Source organism: Neopsephotus bourkii, unplaced genomic scaffold (assembly GCF_033783945.1).
Source record: "Neopsephotus bourkii isolate Nb327-2 ecotype Australia unplaced genomic scaffold, CSIRO-AGI_Nbou_v1 NB_1508, whole genome shotgun sequence".
NCBI classification, from domain to species: domain Eukaryota; kingdom Metazoa; phylum Chordata; class Aves; order Psittaciformes; family Psittacidae; genus Neopsephotus; species Neopsephotus bourkii.
Window position 1 is genome coordinate 939,448 of NW_026901984.1, and position 20,876 is coordinate 960,323.

At 38.3% G+C, this 20,876-nt stretch overlaps 1 protein-coding gene across 9 annotated transcripts in view; it reads right to left on the minus strand.

Moving 5' to 3' along the window:
• FHOD3 (formin homology 2 domain containing 3) overlaps positions 1-20,876 on the minus strand; it is a 374,952-nt gene that overhangs the window by 193,772 nt on the left and 160,304 nt on the right. For all 9 annotated transcript variants that reach the window (XM_061369591.1, XM_061369598.1, XM_061369592.1 and 6 more), the window contains exon 4: positions 13,777-13,844. In XM_061369591.1, the coding sequence (XP_061225575.1) occupies positions 13,777-13,844 (68 nt within the window). The remainder of the gene's footprint in view (positions 1-13,776; positions 13,845-20,876) is intronic.

Genomic DNA, 20,876 nt, shown 5'->3' on the forward strand with positions numbered 1-20,876 from the left:
TAAAAATACATGCATAAATAAATATGTAGGCATACAATACACAAATCCAAATCACTGGATAGCAAGCAACATAAAAGCTCATTTTTGTATGATGAAGAGCCACTTCCAACAGAGCAGAGGCAGAACCATACCCAGGGGCCCCAGAGGAGTCCTCCCTGGTGCACCAGGCAAGTGCTCCCTCCCACATATCCCTTTGTGTATGGTGGTTTTTAACTCAAAGAAACTTGAGTAACCTCTTGTTCTTCAAGAATTTTGAATCTTTTTTTTCCCTAAAACTCAAGAGAGAGGAACATATCCCTGGAATTTGTCAGCTAGGCCTAAAGCGAAGTATATGCAGGGCTCAGGGAAACTAAGACTACATGCCATAGCAATTCACAAGGACATTGTATGCCTAGAAGGTAAGTTACTCTGCATGTTAAGGTAAATGGTTAAAAACTCCCTGCTACTGAAGAACAAAAGTGACAGATTTCCCTGACGCAGAGTGGTGAGAGCAAGGACAAGGAACAGAAAGGACAGGAGCATGCAGAATTTAGAAACCCTAATAGAAATTGGTAGCACAATGCAGAATCAAGAAAGCTGTGGGGCAAACATCCTCCAAATTAGTTTTTCTACATATCTGATGACAAATAGATACATCTTCTATTGGACAACACTGCTGTCTAATTTAAGAGAAACTACATATACAACAAGATAAACTATTGAATGAAATAACCACAATTCTTTTTTTTTTTCAGATAGCAATAGCGTCCTAGCTCAGAGCACATTTGCTTGTGTTTAAATACCCTTTTATTGATACTTGACACTGATTTTGCATCAGGTGTGTTTGCATCATCCTTAAGTTGAAAAAAAGAAATAAAAAAATCTATCCTGGACTGACTCAGACTGAAATGAGCAAGACTGGAAAAAAAAACAAACAGGAAAATGGAGGAATAACTGTGGTCAGTGGATTCAGATGTTTTTTAACAGACCTGCTTGTTTCAGAAAAATAAAAGACTTATAGATGATACAAAAAGCCCTGTCCTGTGCTAGTGAAGTTAACAGTAGCTCAGTCTGAGAGACCCTCAGATTGAACCAAAAACTGAAATAAAACTCAACAGCAGATAGCTGTTGACATTCAAAGAAAGGTAAAAACTGAAATACCCGTTGTAGTTTTAGGATGTTCCCCATAATCTTGAATAGTGAATGTATATTAGGGTATTACCTGGGGAAAAGTTAGCATTTCATTCTCAAAATACCTCATGCTAAAGATCTGGTTTATGTTGCTGAATTTCTATTTATTTGTTTATTTAAATTTTTAACAAAGACTATGCCAAAGCAAGTTGTGAGACCTGCCTTCTGGAACTCTTTCAAAGCAGCTGAAGAAGTAAACCACTAGAGCACAGAATCACCCTTGACTGAAAGGAGATATATTGCAGGGGAACAGCAGAGGAAATGAAGGGCATGAGGGACTCTAACCAGACTGCTTTTGGAAAGCACTGAATAAACAAATCAAGTCTGAATTAAAAAAAGGCCTTTAAGGTACTTCTCCTTTCCCAAATAAAAGGGAAAAAGAAGGTGTAATGAAGTGGAGTACAAATGCATCATGCTCTAGGCATAAATCTGAACTCAGTGCATTATCTATCCCATCATGTATATACGATGAGAGGAAAGAAGCAAACATCTGGAATGTGCAGCGAAAGATGAAAGGCATCCAAGCTCATACATTCGACATTGAAAGGAGAATGTTTACATCAGTTTTGGTATAGGATAATCTTTTCAGACCCATTAACTCACCGACTTGCCAAGTTAGGTGACCTCAAGAGTAAAGGCTACTCTCTAGCAGTGGTAAGAGGTTCAGGTTTCCAGGAAGAGAGCATTCATTGTATGGAACATACGGTGTGTGTGTGACGATGATATGTGTAAGTAGCTGCCGCATGTGTGTGATAACAGTTAAAAGGAGGCAGGGGAAGGTTGTCATTTGCTATGGAAGTGGACTCCTGTGCTAATATTCTAAAGATTTATGGCCCCTTAATCAGCAGGCATGAAGGCACTGATGAGAAAAGCAGCAAAACACAGGCAAAGCTCTCTAAGCTTGCTGCTAAGCTCCTGCAACCATAAAAACTGTGCAGTGACACAAAGGCTGGCTACTTAAAGTCTTTATGAAAAGTTACTGTTGGTCTTCTCAGCTGTTTATATTTTATGCGTTCATGCACAGACTTGGAATAGATCATGCCTCCTCCTTTCCTTAGGCATCTCAAATGAAATAAAAAAAAAACCTAAGGTGTGTCACTTTGTAACAGAGCTCTATTTTTGTTCAATGTATAATGAAAAAGACATTAAATATATTCAAAACTGGTGAGTTTAAAGCTTGCTTGTGTGGTTGATGAAACACACAAATCATACTTTTGCTTCCATAGCTCAACCTGGCTGTTAAAGAGACCCCACAAACCTTATTATCAAGCAGTCTATAAAGTACACCTATTTGCTGCTAGCAGAGTAAAAAGTGTAGGTAGGATTCTCTTCCATCTTGTTCTCCAGTCTCTGTACCATTTGATATATGCTCTAATGCAGTTTTGTGGGGTCTTATCTGCAGGTGGAGACTGAAGCCTTTTTTTCAATGAAAGGTACTTGCAAGAACACATCTTATCTGATGTGCAGCTTCCATGTGCATATATAAACTGTTTGCAAACTGCTAAAGATAATAAGTCTTTCTGAAACCAGTTATTTCTGTGGGCCATATGTTTGAAAACTTTTACCTAAGCATGATCATTTTTATGCCACAAGAAAGTTGCTTTGCTTCCTAATAGGAATTAAGGTTTTCAAACACAGCTTCTCAAGGGGATTTTTATCTTTCTTTATTTATTTATTTATTTATGCATACATGCATGCTGACTAGTATTGCTGAAAGTTCTACTCCAACCATTCGGGGAGACTGGGTTAGTAACTGAATATTCACATTTGGATATGCACATACGTATTTCTCTCTTACGTGGCTAACAGCTGTGGAGAGTACTGTCTTTCCGAGGAAGCATAACAAGATGATTGTCTAGGAGATTTCCACCAGGGAGAACTTCATTTTTACGTTTGTTCGTTTTGTTTTGTTTTGTTGTTTTGTTTTGTTTTTGTTGTTGTTTTTGTTTTGTTTTCCCTTTCATAAGATATCCCATTGTTTCTGGTTGCTTGAGCATTCCCATATTTAATCCTACACTGTACAATTCTCTCCTGTTTCTGTTACAAAAGTTAAACACAGCACATTTTATGATATTCATTTCTTTAAATAAGGAACCATGGGGTTCCCCAGCCTGTGCTCTCCACATGACATGTTACTGAGTGAGCCAGCAATCACATTCTGTGCCGACTAGGCTTTCCAAAATGCAAAAGTTGCTATAACCCAGCCTTGAAGTGAGAGAAGCACAAGCTGATGGGGTAGCAGCCATAGCCACAAGAATCTTCTTTTTGAGCTTTGTCGACAGGCTTGCAGGAGGCGACTGCACTCAAACTGAGCTTCAGCAGTTGATGGACTTCATCCTCTGTCTCAGGAAGAGCTTCCCGCTCTGCTCTGTCACTGTTAACATTCCTGTTAAAACATTTAAACTCCAACTCCCAGACCAGCTCTGATTTTGTCTGTAGACCAAAATCAGCAACTTCACAAAGATATACTGCATTCACATTTTAACATTGTAATAACTCACCTACGCAAAAGATAAGATGAATACAGCCATTTGACTGTGCAATGCAGTGTAAGAGAAGAAATTTAATCCTTGCCAGATTCTAAGAGAAGGAGCATCCTTCTGCACTGCCTGAAATCTTGTGGGACAAGGTGCTGGCAGCAAAACAATACAGTGTCCTATGGGCAGAAAAGGCTCATTCAGACACTGTCCAGCTCCTAAAGTAAAAATCACTGTTTTTTAAGAGGGGGAGCTAGGAATCTTCACTCATTGCTATGTTCATCTGTGAGATTGTGTGCTGGGAAAGTGTGCTGTCACCACTCCACATTAATACATCAGAGCAAGGTCTCCTCAGAAATGTTGATCCTCAGACTCCCCTGCCAAGAATATGCACTGCACACAGCAAGGAGGCAGAACTGAAACAGAAATCCCAGATGATTATGTTCAATGTGAAAAAAACAAAACAAAACAAAACAAAGGAAAAATACATGGATCACTTCAATGCCAGTGTACTCACAGAAAGCACTCCTCCCCCCCCAAAATAAATGACGGAATTATGGCCACTCTCTTTAGAAGCAAAGACATTTTTTCACCCCTTTTTTTTTTTTTCTTTAAATCTCTTGCAAAGTCAAGATAGGATCACAAAGTTCAGCTGGTTTTAGGAGGATTAAGGTTTAGGGATTAAGCTTCATTCATTTGGGGATGTAAATTAGCAGCAGAGGGACAGCAGCTGACTGTTGAGGAAAGGGAGGAAGGAGGAGGCAGGTCAAAGAGCAAACCATGAGCGACTGCAGGCTTTCGCTGGCATAAATCTCAAATGACAATACATCTGGCGCTCCACCACAAGAAAGTAAAATGCAGGACTATTGCCCAATATACTTGAAAAACCGCCTCTGTTACTAAGCAAAAAAGGCAGAAGGATAAAATCTGGGTTTCTGTTAGCAATAGCATCAAATGATGGGTAAGTCCTTATTTGACCCTTTCTTCTCTTACTAGTGCAAGGAAAATAGAAATCTACTGATCTTCTTTCCTAAGTATTCCTTTGACTCTGACAAACCCTCATGTATACAAAAACCGCTGAAACAACCCCACAGTGTGTTCCTAATGAGACTGCTCTGGGCAGCAGTAGCAATGTGGCAGCACAGGACTGTGACCAGAATGCACTTCCACTACCTGATAGACTTCATGTCCACAGGTTCCCTATAGAATTTCAAATGCTCTGTCCCAGTAGCAACTGAAAAGTAACAGCCAATTCCTCCTCAAAGTCTGCATTAGAAATATACCACATTCAAGTCTCCACAAGGACATTTTTAAGTATTGCGACCCACCTTCAGTATGCATTGCATCTACTTAAGTTACAAGAAAAATTATTACTCCCACTGACAAGACTACAATGATGCAGTAATGTGTTATGCTGTGCTGTATTAGCAACAGAAATCCCAGACCATTCCTGGAGTCCAGCTTTTTTACTGGCTAAGCAACAGGTTGCATTTTATAGATCAAGATTGGCTTGCAATGTTTGCAGTTAGAAAAGCTCGTGTTGGCTTGGAAACTGAGTAAACATAGTCAGGAAGTGATTGAAAGAGCATGGACCGCCAAGATATAATTTATTGTTACTTTCCCACACTTTAAAGTTCTGTTCTTTGGACTCCAAAACTATTAATATAATTAAAACACTAGATTGCCAATCCAGAAGTGCCTGATACTCTCTAATTCAAATGTTACTGTTTATTTCATTTCATTTTAAAAGCCTAGTCATCTATTGCAATCAAATCTGGAAAGAAATTATTCCAACAACATACACACATGCACATATATATATTTACAGATGCATACATAAACTTCAGTGCTATGAGTCCCTTGAGACTGTATGGCCATTTCAACCTAAATTATTTAAGCAGCTACAAAACAACTCCAGTGTGGACCAGATGAGCCAGTGGTAAAGCAGGCAAGTCTTGTAATAAACCATGAAACCTCCGCTGTACTTAGAGTCAGGACACTACTTTTAGAAGATAAACCAAACTCAGCTCTCAGGGGTAGCAGGAGGAAAGTATTTTCTGTCACAGAGCCCACCTCTGTAAGATGGCAACCCAGAAATTACCTCAAGATAAGTATGCCAGGCAAGGTTGGTTGCTGTATTCCGTCCATCAGCACACGTAGAACAACTCCTTGAGAGCAAGGGTGCCCTAACACAGGATATCCCAAAACTGCAGTCAGCTGCTAGAGGTAACTGAGGCATTTTAGTGGCGAAGGGTTTGAAGGGGACCAAGAAGCCAGTCTGTCCCTCAGAAGAAGCTCCATCCCCTTGCTATCTCTGTTGATTGTAACTGCACTTCAGCTGCATCACTGTCCTCAGTGGTTGTGCCAGGGCTTCCACTCCTTTGCCCTCTGAGTTTTTCCCTACACTCCTCTGGACCTACACTGCACCCCTTTGCTTCTCTCCCCTAGCCTTTACACTTACCTGACTCTTTACACATAGAAGCATGACCATAATGTGATATAAAACATTTTTACATTATATTACATTTATAATAATTGGTATTTTGACATTATTCCCCTTTTTTTTTCCTATTCTTGCATCTATTTACATGAAGCAACATTTCACAACAGCATGCATGGAAATGAACAGACCTTTTTACTTTCAGTGGGTAATATTTTTAAGCAACCTGCAATGCAGTCTGCCTTCTAGTGATGATTGCAATGAAAATTTGCCCTCAAGTATCAATTCCATTTCATATCTTTACCATAAGTCAGTTGCCTAAGTAGCAATCATCAAATGTCAGCAAACTTTTTGCCAGCCCTTTAAGCACATCTGTGCCAGCTAATTACAACCCTAACATTAAATTATAAAAAAAACCCAGATTTTCTTTCTTTCCAAGATGAAACATTTCAAATACAGACCAAATTATTGCTTATTATGGCACTGCACCTTGGCACCAGTAAAGAGATACAGAAATTCAACCAAAAGTATAGTGTTTGATTTACAGCCATTAATCTCCTGTAGCCTCCCTTCTGAAACACCCTCAGGCTAGAAAATAAGTAGTCTGTTGTTCCTCAAGGACATGTTTTGTATTCCACTGAAAGTACCAGCAAAACAAATATAGCATTTGCTGGTGTTTCCCATTATCAAAGCAGAGAAGCTGCAACATTTAATATTTCACACCTCCTTTACACAGGGACACATTTTAAACTGTATGGATTTCTGCAGTTTCTTTTGGATAGTTAAAAGAGTACATGGGGACAAAATAAACATTTTAATAGTTAACATTATTTTACGAATTAAAACTCATGAAAACCTCCAGTACTTAATATCTTGAAACACTTAAGCAGTTCTCTTCTGGACAGAATTTCTGCAAACTTGAGGATACTGGGAAGTAACTCCAACCCAAAAGAGGTTCGGACATCTTTGGATTTTTTTAGATGTGTATGAATTTTAAAAAATATACAAAACCTGAAGCAAGACATTGGTATGAATTTCCAGTAATGCAAAGACCTCTCAAAGTCTTTCTCAAATTCCTCAAACAACAGACAGGCAGATACCTCAGATATCCAGCACAAGCCATGTAGTTATCCTAAGTAGCTGTCCTGTAGCATATGAAAAAATATCTTGGGGGGGGGGGGGGAGTAATAGATAAGAATCAAAAGCTGCTTTATTAGATTTGTTGAGATTCCTCAGAGTCAAATCAGTGTTTATTAGACACGGTTAAGGTATAATTACAGCATCAAGTTCCAGACAACCAGAAGAAAAAGCATGGCAGAAAGTAGACAACAAATATTGCCTACATTTATGGAAAGATTTAAATGTTTTAAAATTGCTTAGCAACTCTGGTTTCTTTTCATTAAAAAAAATAAATCTTGTCTGATGAAATTAACTTAGAATACTTGCTCTTTAATGGGCATCCATGAAAAAGTATAAATTTAAAACCTGAAAACTTTCAGTTCATATTTGTATTTTATCAAGATCTATTAATTTATTACTTTTTCTTCCTTGGTGAGATGTGTCACATTTGTATATGAATGAAGAATTGAATATTTTAGATTTTGGGTTTCCCCACATAAAGAGTTTTTTTTCCTTTTTGGGTACACACAACAAATTCTTTGAAGATCAAGGAGAAAAAACAGCCTGCAGTATTTAATGTTTAAACTTTTCTGATAGAGAATCTGTCTCTAAAACTTACATTTGGGCACTTACATGTAGGGAAGGAAACAAAAGCTTTCACTGCTAAGATGAAAATAAATATATCTTCAGTGGATGTAACTGAGATCTCCAAAGAGCCACTCATAACTTAAGGTGATTAAAGACAAAATTTAGAGAGGGAACAGTGCTTAGCCTGTACAGCAAAGTTGTTCCCATAACACACTTCTGTTCTTACTTTAAGGCTGCTTTCTTCAGTTACCAAGATCAAATAATTGTGATGCTACCTTGTGTTCACCACCATCTTGTCCAAGAAAGTTCTGGTTTTCCTATACTCTGAATATGGTGTTTTGCTTCTTCAGTGACCTGGTCTTGACTTCACTATTTTCATGTAACCTGCCCAATTCCTGTATCAGATGAGGAGGCTGCAGGTAAAAAGTCATCTTACTGTGACACTATAATAGCTGCTTCTAGTGCTCTCACTGCACAGAACCTCACAGTTGCATGATGCCATATTCACTTGCAAAATTACCAGAATTACCATCAAAATCTACCACTGAAGAATTGTACAGAGCAATAAGCTGATGTATTCTGTCTTTCGGGAGAAGGAACTCAACTGTACTACCAATTCTTCAAACTGATTGAAAGAATAAACGTGGAAAAGAAATTATTTCAGCAAGTAGAACCATTTTGAAGTAACTTTCTGCTTTCAATAATTTATTCTTTCACTTAATGAAGGTGCAGATAATCAGAGGATCTATTTTCCTCAGAGAACTCTTTTCTTTTTTTCTCCCTGTCAGTGCAAGAGGCAAGCAAGCAAAAATAAGTAAGACTTGATATTAATTTATACAATTATTAACCAGAAAAATTTGGTTGCCTCCCCCTATAAAGACAAAGCATTTATCAGGAAATGGACAAAAAAAGTCCCGCTATGACTGTCTCTCTTTGCTACGTACAGTCCATCTAGCTGTACACACTCAATCACCATGCAAAACTAACATTCAAACTAAAGACATTCTCCGCCATTGACTTGATGGGGACAGAATTTCATCCTTTGCACCTTGAGTAGGCAGCAGATGCATCAATATACTGTGGAGTTTTTTCCTCCCGGTTAATAGCAGAATTGAAAACTACTAAAGAAGTCACCTAGACCAGACCCTACCAAGATATTCTTCATGGCAACTAAGCAACAGATCAAACAATGTTCATGCATTTTACTTCATACCTGAGCAAGTTAAAGTAACTAGGCCCCAAAGAAAACAAAGTTTTCTGATTCAGTTCAAAGATTCACACAGATTAGAGAATGAATAATGGCAGCTTCCCAAGTTTTTAGGCTATCCTAAAGGTGGAAGAAGTTCACATTTTATAGTCTCATTAAGAGCTGTTTACATCTCAGGCCATAACAATGTCTAGGCATGAAGACAACACTATTTGCCACCGAAACTGAGAAACTGATTTTGACATTTAATGTGTCATATCTATCTATATAAATCTCTAAACAGTAATGAAACATATCCTTTGTAAAATAGGATTAAACAGACATGTAAACTGCCATATGGAACTACGGTCAATTCAATTTAGGAAGGAAATAAAGGTTTCTCTTTTTCATGACTCAATCAAGAACCCTGCCAAGAGGGCTCTTAAAGAGGAGAGGCTCCCTGTCTCACAAGTGATGACAGCAGCCCCTAAATCAAGTGACACACAGCTTCAAACCCTATGGAGTCATCATTCATGCTTGCAAGAGGGGAAGGAGAAGCCTCCTTCCTTTAGATCAATGAGGCAAACACAGAATACTCCTCCTGCTCTCCTAAGGATGATTGATGACTCCTCAGCAGCTGAAGTGTGTGACGTTTGATTTCACTCACTGATAAGATTGTGTCTATCCAAACACCTTCTATTTAATGTTTCCAGGGTCCCTACAAAGCTGTTCTTTGTGATGCTTTACACAAAGCTCAATTGTTCAATGATTAATGAATTTTTCAGCAATAGAAGAAAATTTTGTAAAAGAACTTTGTAACTGTGCCCCTGGATATCCTAATCACAACACAATATAAGCATCAAGATTCTTAAAAAAAAGAAAGTTGAAGATCTTCCTTCTTTTGTCAAATGACAGGGGGAAAAACAGTCAAGGAAAAAATCCAGTTTTATTCTACACAACCTTAAAAATATATACCATAGGTTTGCTTTCCAGAAAACCTAATGGATTACTTGATTAAGAATATTTTCCAAAACTTTAAAAAGCAGATTTGCAGAATTATAGATTTCAACAGACTTGAAACATGTTTCATAGAGTTCTTATTTTTCTTACAACACCAAGTTATTTCATATTTTGAAATGATGCAGTCAGCATGATTTGAAACTATGCTTTATAAGTACAAAGCCCACTTTTGTCTATAGGTTCTAAAACCTACCTTATGTTGTAACTAGTCATAGCAGAAGTCTTGTTAAATAAAATTCTCTAATATCATGTAAATTACACAGCACTACTTACACCTATTACAGAGCTCATGCTCATTTTTTCTGCTATTAGGATTGATACTAACTATTTTAAACAGCTGTATTTTTTTAATGTCCCTTATGATATCACAATCAGGAAATGCAAGAATGTTTTGGGACCCTGACTTGGTAAGTGCCATGTTCAGCTGGATTCTTCCATGGATGCCCTTGGGAGCTTTAGCACTTTGCACAAAATTTGTGAATCTCTGATAAACACAAGAATTGGGCATCTCAGAAGGCTGTCAGAAAATGGTCAAAGGGAGCTAAACTGTACTCCAACAGCTTGTCATTTATATCTGTATGTTCTTTTTTCAGTTTTTTTAAGGTCAAGTGCTTCATATACTTCTAGTGTGAACATTACTTTCTTACTCTGTAAGTTTGGTAGTCAAAAAGCATACTGGTAAATTAGAATACTGCAGTACAGCCAGAAAAAGATACTGAATGTGGCTATCCTAAGCCTTCAGAATGAATGACAGTAACAGAATGGCATTACTGTCAAAGAAAAATGCTCCACATAACCTTTACCATTTTGCCAAAACCAGACCACCAGAAAAAAACAAACAGAAATTCCAAGGTTGGACTTGCCAAACGTATCTTTCATTTAAATTTTGAAACAAAGGCATTGCTTTTGCCAAACATCGCTGAGCTTTTCTGAGGCCTTGCGTGAAAAAACAAGGGCTCTGACTATTTGGGATTCATATTTGATACAAAACTTGGGATGGTTCCCACTTTATGCAAATAAGAGACTGCACGTTACCTTGAAGCTTTTTAAATTAAAAATGATACTGGCAAAGAGCTGTGCCAAATTAACTCAGTGATGATGAAATGATTATAAAAATATGGTGTTACAAACTGTCTTGGCACTTAAAGACATGATGAAGTCTCATGCTAAAACAAAAATAAAGACTGGTTTTGAAGTCAACATTGTATTTTTGAAATATTATACTCTTAAGGAATTTAAAAATAATTAGGTACAAAATCAACAGATTCATGCTGAAAAATATAAAAAGCCGTTTAACATAATGATAGATTTCTAATGCTGACAAACTTTAATTTCATAAACAAAAAAAAACACCTTAGGTATGACCTTTTGGACAATAGTGATTGGTTGATAATATAACCTTATAATATTAACTTGGATTTTTCTTTACTAAGAAAAAATAAATAGCTTTTCTTCCTAAACAGGTATAAAAACCAACTTAGGCTCTCTCTCATTGCTCATTATGAGACACATTAAAATCATGCTCAAAGACGCCCATACTTAAAATTATGCCAGTAAATGTTGTTAAGGACATCAAAGTTGACAGGTGAACAGGAGCTTACAACATGTAAGGTCTCATTTTTCATTTTGATGTGTACTGCCTCAAATACTTGAGCCTATGATATGAATACTCTCCAGCTTGAGGGAGACTTTTCCTCAATTTTCGAGTAATGATAACCTGTACTTTGAGAGAATGTGAAGATTTTTTTTTGAAGGCTATGTTTGTTCCACAAACAGCCACAGTTCTACCGAAAGTAGCTAATTAAAGTGGTAACAGGTAATTCCCAAATTCCATTCAGTATCACATATATAAGGCAACAGGGAAGTTGAATTCTTCAAGGAAAATTACGTTCTGAAACTGTCGGACAGGCTTTACTTAAAAACTGAATTCATACATAGATATGGGTTTGTGTGCATCGCTTTTCCCTTCCTGCTCATTACTCTTCAATAGAGTCAACTCCAATTAGATTTATTAGGATAAATATTTAAACAACATTTCCATAAAAACGGCTGATCATCTGAAAGATGGAGAACTTACTGGTATACGCACTGAAAACACTGAGCACCATGCGCTCAGAAATAGATTAGACTTCAAATAACCTACAGGGAAGAAAACATTTATGAATACCCAAACTGGGAGAAGTCATGATGGGAGGTATGGGAGGCACAGGATGGGTGGGAAGAGAGGCTTAGCGCTTATTGCTAAATATGCATGTGCACGCCTAGACTAATCTGTCGAACGCAAATTCAGAGAACTACAAATAGTTCCCAGAAACAGTTGAAATGAACAAAAAGAGAAGAAACCAGAGAAGAGTCTTGGAAACCTGCCAAATTTCCTCTAAGCAGAAGTCCACCCACTTGGCAAGTTCACAGGGAAACCCAGCTTGCATCATTGTGACTCTCAAACAGTCCTTCCCTAGGAATGCCTTGAAGAGACATGTTTTTTTCCAATCTGTGGCCATAAGATGACCAGACTATTTTGCAGCTGGAACTCCTTCTTTGTCAAAAAAATTCAAGGACTTTTCTCTTACCCAGAAGGCATCTTTAGCTATGAAAATTTTCAAAAAATGGTTCACCCTTCACCATCTGCTACTGTTCAGAAAACCTTCATTTTAGCATTTTCTAAATTCTGAATTCTTAACTTTGAAACCCTGAAAAAGCATTTTGTGTTTTGGAAATTTGCAGTTCTGCAGTCTTGCAGATTTGTTAAATGTTGGTATTCTTCTTAGAATAAATGTCTATTTAAAACAAATCAAAAAGTGCTAAACTAACAGCTTGAAAGCCTTGCACCTACCTGCTGTTTCTGAAAAATATAGGTTGTCATCCTCCATTTGGATCCATTACTAAAGGAAAGACATGCTTTTTTATTGATTTCACTTATATTTACTGAAAGTATACTACTGCTCTCACTGATATTTTCATGTTACTTTTCCTGACCTGTTCTCTCCAACAAGCTTCCTTCTACTCCTGTAACTTTCCCGAGTTCTTAGCTTACCCAGTAAAACCAATCTGAAATCCAAGTTTTTCATTCAATTCATTTTATTATCATCCACACCACTTGTCTATCACATTGGCTACTTCACCACAGGAGCCCAAATCCTGCTGATTTCAGGTCTCCTACATAATAGTCACATTCAAGTCCATGCCTTTCCTTAAACTGATCAGCCATTACCATACCCTCCTTGGCTCTATGAAGCAACTTTTCAGATATCAATAAAACATTTCCATTGACCTTCACAGTTCTCCCTCTACATCTTGGTTCCCATCAGATCTGTCCAATGTCTGTCACATCCTTTATCAGTTGCTGATGTGGCTTAAACCCAGTCTATTTGTCAGTTATTAGGGTAATGTGACGTCATGACCCCAACCCAGTTCCAACTCCTCTTTGCATATCTTTTCCAATCTTTCCAATACAGAACTAGGCCACTGCCACTGTTTAATGAGCAGCCTAAGTTTCCATCTAAGAGCCACAATTTACCTCTCTCCTTTCCTGGCAGGTTCCAATTACCCATTCTGCTATTACTCCATATCTGGTCCTGATTTCTGAGGGACTGAAGGAACAAGGTAAGGCCTGCAGACCGTACAGAGAAAAGATCCTAAGAAATAATTGGCTAACTGCACGTTACAAGTGAAGACTTAAACTTCTGTTGTGCAAGAAACCATAAGTTATTCCCTACATCAAAAAAAACCCTCAATTCCCGTTCAAACCAGAGAATGGACAGTCACCACTTGCTCACCTGAAATATTTGTTTCAAGGAGAAAAGTGCCCGTCTCAGCTCCCGTCCATTGGAATTGTAAAGTTTTTCTAGGGGAAAAAAAAAGACAACAGAAAGAAGTTAAGCATAAACAAAACTGTCAACATGGCAAAAAAGTAGGCGAGATTTCAAAAGAGTTGAAGAGTCATAGTGCCCACTTCCCATCAGACTGCTGTTACAGAAAGCAGCTTTATTTTATTATATATACAGGACTTATTCATCAAAAAAGTGCACGTAAAACCAGGGTTCAGTTGTCCATAACTTCAGATGGCATCTCTCAGGTAAATTCACAATAGCTTTAACAAGGTCAGTAAGAAACAATATTCTAAGGAATTTCTGTAAATGCCTACTCTTTCTACATTAAGATAAATTTAGGGTTTATGAAAGTACCGGATAAATCTCAAAAGACTCAACTGAGAGCACACTTTGCTTTTGTTATCAAAGCTAGAGCCACTGAATCCATCCTTGACTGCCTTCCCTCTAGACATTCTTTTCTCATGCTCTCATCTTTCTATTGTTAAATCCTTTCTGCAATGGCAATGAACATTAATACCAGAAATAGTCGGACAGTCTGTTCTAAGCATAATTCAAAACAGTGTTTTATTCTCATGAAAACTGATCTTGATCTTTTTCTAAGTAGAGCAGAAGCCTTCTTTTCATCATCCAATACTGATATAGATTACTTCATTTATTCCCTTACTAATGCATACTCACAGAAATAATTTAAAGTAGATGAAAGCATCTCCTCTGCTTTCTGAACCCTGCCACAACATTTGTGCCTTTGCAAGAAGTCTTGGACTGTACATTTCAAGTTTATTATATTTGGAAGTGATTTGCAACTATGCATGGATGGAGCAGAAGGTATGCTTTAAGTCCTCCTGCTCTATTATGTTTTGCATATCTGATAAAGAGAGACTATATGCAACACTTCTACAGTCCTAAATTCAATTTTATTACACTAATGTACTCTGAGGACAATTACAAAGAAAAATCAAATCTTTATGGTCACCATGACATACTTTGCCTCACACACAGATCATCATGAAAGGACCATCTCTCCAGTGACCAGTAGGTCACGCAATAAAAGCTGGAGTGCCCACAGAGTGGGAATATTCTTATGAGAAAATGAAATACCAACCCCAAAGTTTTATTTCTTACTTTCCCTTGTTTATTTCTCTTTTAATTGCTACCTTACACTACAAAATCAAATTAAATTTCATTTTATTTTATTTCCCTCTCTCAGAAAGTTACAAAAAAAGGCCTGTCATTTCAGGATTCAATGCATTTGTAAGTCAGGAACAAGTTTTTTACTTCAATAAAAGAAAATAATTTTAATTTTAGAAAAACGTTTACTGCAAAAGTCACCTTCAACCAAAGCAAAAATGTGAGGTAAAACTTACACTTTTTTTTTTTAATTTTGAAAGTAGTTTTGTTCATCCCTAATTGCCTCCAATTTCAAAGGCAGAACGTGTAGGATTGGCAAAACTATTGTTGTTATAAGTTGTGTCCTTCCTTGCACTGTTTATAGATTCCTGACAAAACATTGGAGGAATGGATCTCACTTCAAGCCATAAACTTAGAGGCATACTTTAATTACTCTCACTTAAAAACTCACTGGCATGTGAAACTACATTTCTTGGCAGGATAAAGAACAATTTTGTCAGGAAAGCTTAAAGAATAATAAAGGTCTTTTAAGAGCCGGTCTGTCAACTTTACATGCCATATTACATGGAATATTCCTCTTTGAAAGATACCTCCATCTGGCATTTGTTATTACTAATTTTCCTCTATTCATAATTCTCCAGCATCATTATGAGCAGAATGTCTCGAAACAAGGCAGTACATTATCATCTTAATTAAGAGAGGCACCACTTCTTAAAGTTCTGGCAACTTTGTACATAAATATCAATGTCTTAACAAATGCCGTCTGTTGGTTTTGGTCTTAAACAGGAACAATCAGCATCCCAGCCCTGGGTAAACTCCTAATGAACCATTGTTATGATACCATAACAATGGTTGCTTTCATTGGTGCATGAAGATTTTTGGTATGCCTCAGAGGAACAATGCTGAACATTTTTCTTCTTGACCATTTCACAGAGCATAACATTGTCCTTGGCAATCAGCACAAGCAATGCTCTCCTGCTCACATGTAGCAAAGAGGACACAAGTTATCATTACAGCTGAAGAATCAGTAACTACTGGAAGCATCAAGTTTGATAATAGCAGTGGCAACAAGACAGCACGTATTGCAAACGTCTGAGTTGCCCTCACACCTCTTTTGAGGAGGAATAGTAACAGAATCATAGAATAGCTTGAGTCAGAAGGGACATTTAAAGGTCATCTAGTCCAACCTCCCTGCAATAAGCAGAGACATCTTCAAGTAAATCAGGTTGCTCAGAGCCCTGTTCAACCTGACTTTAAGAGTTGAGAGGTCTTCTCACTTCTGACATTTGCTACCAGGGCGCAGCAATCTACACAGAAACAATATACATTTGCACACCCAAGTTTAAGCTAATGTACTGCATGGGTCGCCATATGCCAGGCTATACTTTTACTGCATTTCTGTGTTCTGTTTTTCAGAAAACAATAAACACATACACACAATTAGACACACACACGATTTTTTGCAATAAAGTCTTTTAAACTGAGTCTTTTAGACTGAGAAATGGCCTTCCATGCTAAAGCACAGAAGTGACTGTAACTCACATGATGCATCTCTGGCAGACTTGTGTTTAAACGAAGCAAATGATGCCTATGGCTTTGAAACAGGAGTCCAGCTTGCTACCATCATTACAAAAATCTCTGAGGTGCTCCTAGGAAAGCTCGAAAGACCTACTTTCTCAATGCGGTGTTATAACATGTTGTAGATATGCTTGAATACGTACACCAGGACTGTCTTATGCCAGAAACTGAACTTATGACCTTCAAGCAAGAAGATTCACTGCTATACTCCTCCCTGAAACTTCACAAGTCTCTGGCCCTTTGGTAAAACACATTCCCAGGTCAGGTACAGGTTAGAGACATACTACACTCACACACTTTGAGATTAGGGAAGATAAAACAGTTCAGGGAGTTTGAGATATCTGAATGTATTTAGCTATTAATGGCTGAATTTCTCACAGTCATGTCCTGATAGGCTATGCTATTTCAGTTCTTTTTTACTATGCTTCTTCAAGAAATAAAGAGCTGCATCTGTGGCTGTGAAACAGGTTTAATTCCAGGTACCTAGATGATAGAAAATTCTCCTGGTGGTTCCCTCTGATGTTAAGTAACACTAGAGGGCACTGCTTATTTCTTTATTTTATGAGAGAAAAGTCACTGTGCATCCCTGGGCTTCCCTCTGATCAAGAAATACTGCTTGGGATGCCAAGTGGGCACTTCATTAGCCTTGAAAACCTGCTTTTTAATCAGTAGATTGTAGGACATCCTGAGAAATCAAAAAGCATCAGCACTGACAATCTCACACCTTCAAAATCAGTCAAGTCTTTCAAAACTATCCAACAGAAAACCAGCTGCTGGCATGGGTTTGAGTTTTATCTTTGTGTAAGAAGCAAGAGTCACATTTGTTAAATTACACTTTGCAGCATAACGGGTAGCTGTATATCTCTGAAAGACAAAGAAGTTCCCTTAGTTCACCAATCCCTTCTACAGGCAGAGCATCAAAGATAACCGGGCTTGTGATACAGACACATGTGAGAGGTACCAACCTACAAGTGCCTGTTCTCTTGCAATGGCAGGACTTTGGTTGAGAGAACGCTTCACACCCTAAAAGAAAGCTTTTATTTATTACTCCAGGGTATTGTCTGCTTTTACGTTTGTAAAAAATCAACTCTCCTACAGAGGAAAGGAGAACAACTCACGCTAGCTGTAAAGGGATTTCTCTAGGTGAATTTGGCACAAATGGGACAGTGGAGAGAGGGCAGTTAGGTGTACAATAGGCACCTTCTCAGAAAGTAAAAGAAGCCTTTAAATATCTTCATTTAACTGGACCACTGGTAGCTTTCAAAGAGAATCCTGTATTTTCAAAGATGACTGTCAGAGGCTCAGATTTCATTGAGTATTCAACTCTTTTGACTGCATGGGAAAAGGGCCTTAAAGAAAATAATTATTGGTCTTTATATCCTTATTGAAAGTATCAACTTTTCATTTGCTTTCTATGGCAAAATAAGAGTTTTCAATCTGCAATAATAAAAGAAAAATAGAACTGGCTGAATATTCCTTAGTTCAGTCCCATGTGTTACACCTGACCTCTGACCGACAGGGTACCATCCTCCTCCCTTCCTCTTCCATCACACCCATTGAATTAGTCCCTGGGATATAGTAATTTATGTAGCATCAGCCTTTTGAGCTATTGGCAAAGGCCCATGAACATCTGGCTGAGCACAAATGGGAGTTGCTCTGCTTCACTTGCTGCTGCCTGAATGACCTCCACGTCTCCCATCCATGCATCTTTTCTTAAAACTATAATTTCAAGATGAAGCTCCTTTCCTTACAAAAACATAAAAGGGAGATTAATTCCACATTTGATTACATTAGCAGGGTACCTGGTGCAGATCTAATTAAATGACATTTTAAACATTTCCTGCCATTCACTTCTTAAATCCTTGCATGGGTCAGAAGTAGCAATATTCTCTGGCTTCCACTAGCCACATGCAAAGGGGCTAGTACTTAGAAACTAAAAACTTAACTCTTGCCTCTGCAACAATGAATAAATTATTTTAAGTGCTCTCTAGGAAGAAGTATTAGTGATAGAAATAATAGTAATTGTCTTTTAGAATTTAAATTAACTACCTAGGCTTCCACCAGCACAGAGGGGAGAGGGAAGGGAAAATAAAGAACAAACAAAAATGCTTTTAACTATAAAAAAACCCTCTTTCTGCAAATGCCAAGTACCACACTTCCAGATTTATCACTGCACCATTCCAATTTTAAATGGGTATTATTCTATCTGAATGAATTTACAGAATTGTAAAAGTGGGTCAAAATTTGAGCAGCACAGCAAGAAGTCAGACACGCAGGTCCAGTCCTGTGAATGGGCTTCCGGAAGCAGCATGTGGTAGACTTCACTGGGTTACTTAAGCAGGCCTATGGCTACATATAGTCCTGCAGATCCATAAAACAACTGTATATAAAACTAATTAGTGCAGTGTGCCAGCCTTTCACTGTATGTCAAACAAATTAAAGCAGTCCTCTAAGAAAAGCCCTGGTCCTGTGCCAAGAACAGGCTCTCCTTTTAATTTTGCTTTTGTCCACGAAAGCTAGTCATAAATGTGTTGGCCAGACAAGGCACTCTCCTTTTCCTCCCAGACCCCCTAGGAAATACACGGAGAAGGGATTCATTCACAGGCACATTGCCCATTATTGCATTAACACAATTGCTTCTGCTGAGATTACTTTGTTTTGCATATTGCAAACCTTAATTTCTTTACTGAATCTGGTCTTATTATCTTTCTATGAACAATTTGTGATGCATTAATTAATGCAACATGTCACATGTGAATTCAAGCTATATATTCTCCCCCTGATCTTGGGATAAATGATTAGCACTTAGCACAGAAAAAGGAGTTTTCCCATAAAAAAGAGCCCAAGGCCAAGCAAGAGGTCCACACGAAATCAAACAGAAATCGGTATGAAATGGTAGAGATTTTGGGAAGCCTGGCATGGCAACACCAAGCCCATGTCACCGTCAGCACTGACTGCTTTGGAGGAATGTGCAGGCTGCCTCCAAGGAATGCCGCCCCAGCTCCCTATCAGAGCAAAACCTCCCTCCCCTCCTTTTCATTCAGACACACAGCAGCTGCTTAGCTAATTATCTGGGACAGTGGGTCCCCTCAGTAAGCAGGGTCCTTTGCCCCCACTGGGAGAGGGGAATCCTTTGTGAGGAGAGTATCCTATTACGCCTGCATATGAGAAGAGCTGCCCTTCAAGCCCACATCCTTATTCCCTTTCTCTGTAAAGGACCCGCAGGTGGGGAGTGGGAGGAGGGAAAGCCACAAAACAGCCTTGGAGATCCTTTCCTATCACAAACCCTAAAGCCACGCTGGCAGAGGCTTAAAACAGAGGGTGCAAACAGCCACCTGCAAACCCCAGGAAGCTCACGGGTTTAGACAGGCAAGCAGGGAGAAATCTATGGCGGAATCTCCACTGGAAGTGAAAAATACCTGCTACGGCAAGCACTTCAGAGCAATTCTGTACACTCACACTTAAGGAGTTTTCTGCCTCCTCAAGTGAAGGCATATGCTCTGCTGCTGCAAGACAGCAGAAATAGTCTCCTGGATTTCCACAGGGAGAGAACACAGGGCATAAATCCCACTTTGGAAAGAAGGATTGGAGCTAACTTTTATTCACCATTTCTCTGAAGCACCAAACATCCTAATTTCTATCACAAGGGAAGGAACATAGAAGTGTCAGCACAAGAATGACTGTACATTTAAATTCAGTGACAAATGTACCCCCTCCTCCCGGTGGAAGTGTCCTCCCCATGAAGCATACCCTGACTCTTGCTCCTGTATTTCCAAGAGATGTAAAATGAGGTTCAATCATTTGCGGGAAAAGAAGTAACAATAAGAAAATCACAGAGAAGAATGATGATCCTGAGTGTGAGGAACAGGAGACATGCAAACAACAGAAACAACACGAAGAGAAGTACAGAAGAGGGGATTCAATAAGAAGGAGAACAGACAGCAGGAGAGGTGAAGGTCTGGAGTGTCACTAACATGAAAACAGCAATGCTTTTAAAAAAAAAGCAGTAATGCTTACTATCACCTACAGAGAATTAAAAATAAGGAAGCAGGGGAAGACAGGGTGAGAGAATGAATAATTAATATTTAACAGAGAGAGGGAAATCATCCTTTCAGGGTAGGTTCTTTTTTTTTCTGAACACATCATTCCTGAACATCTTGGAGATTCCCCCGCTCTTGCTTCGAGGTTTTAGTCAGCGCTTGAGATTAATTACCAACATTGCTGATAACCTACAGCAACATCTAAGTAATTAAGTAAGACTTAAAAGGAAATATTTTTCCTTTTACTACCAATCATATACTTGGTAGAAGGGACTTTACAGCCTTCATCATACTCCACTC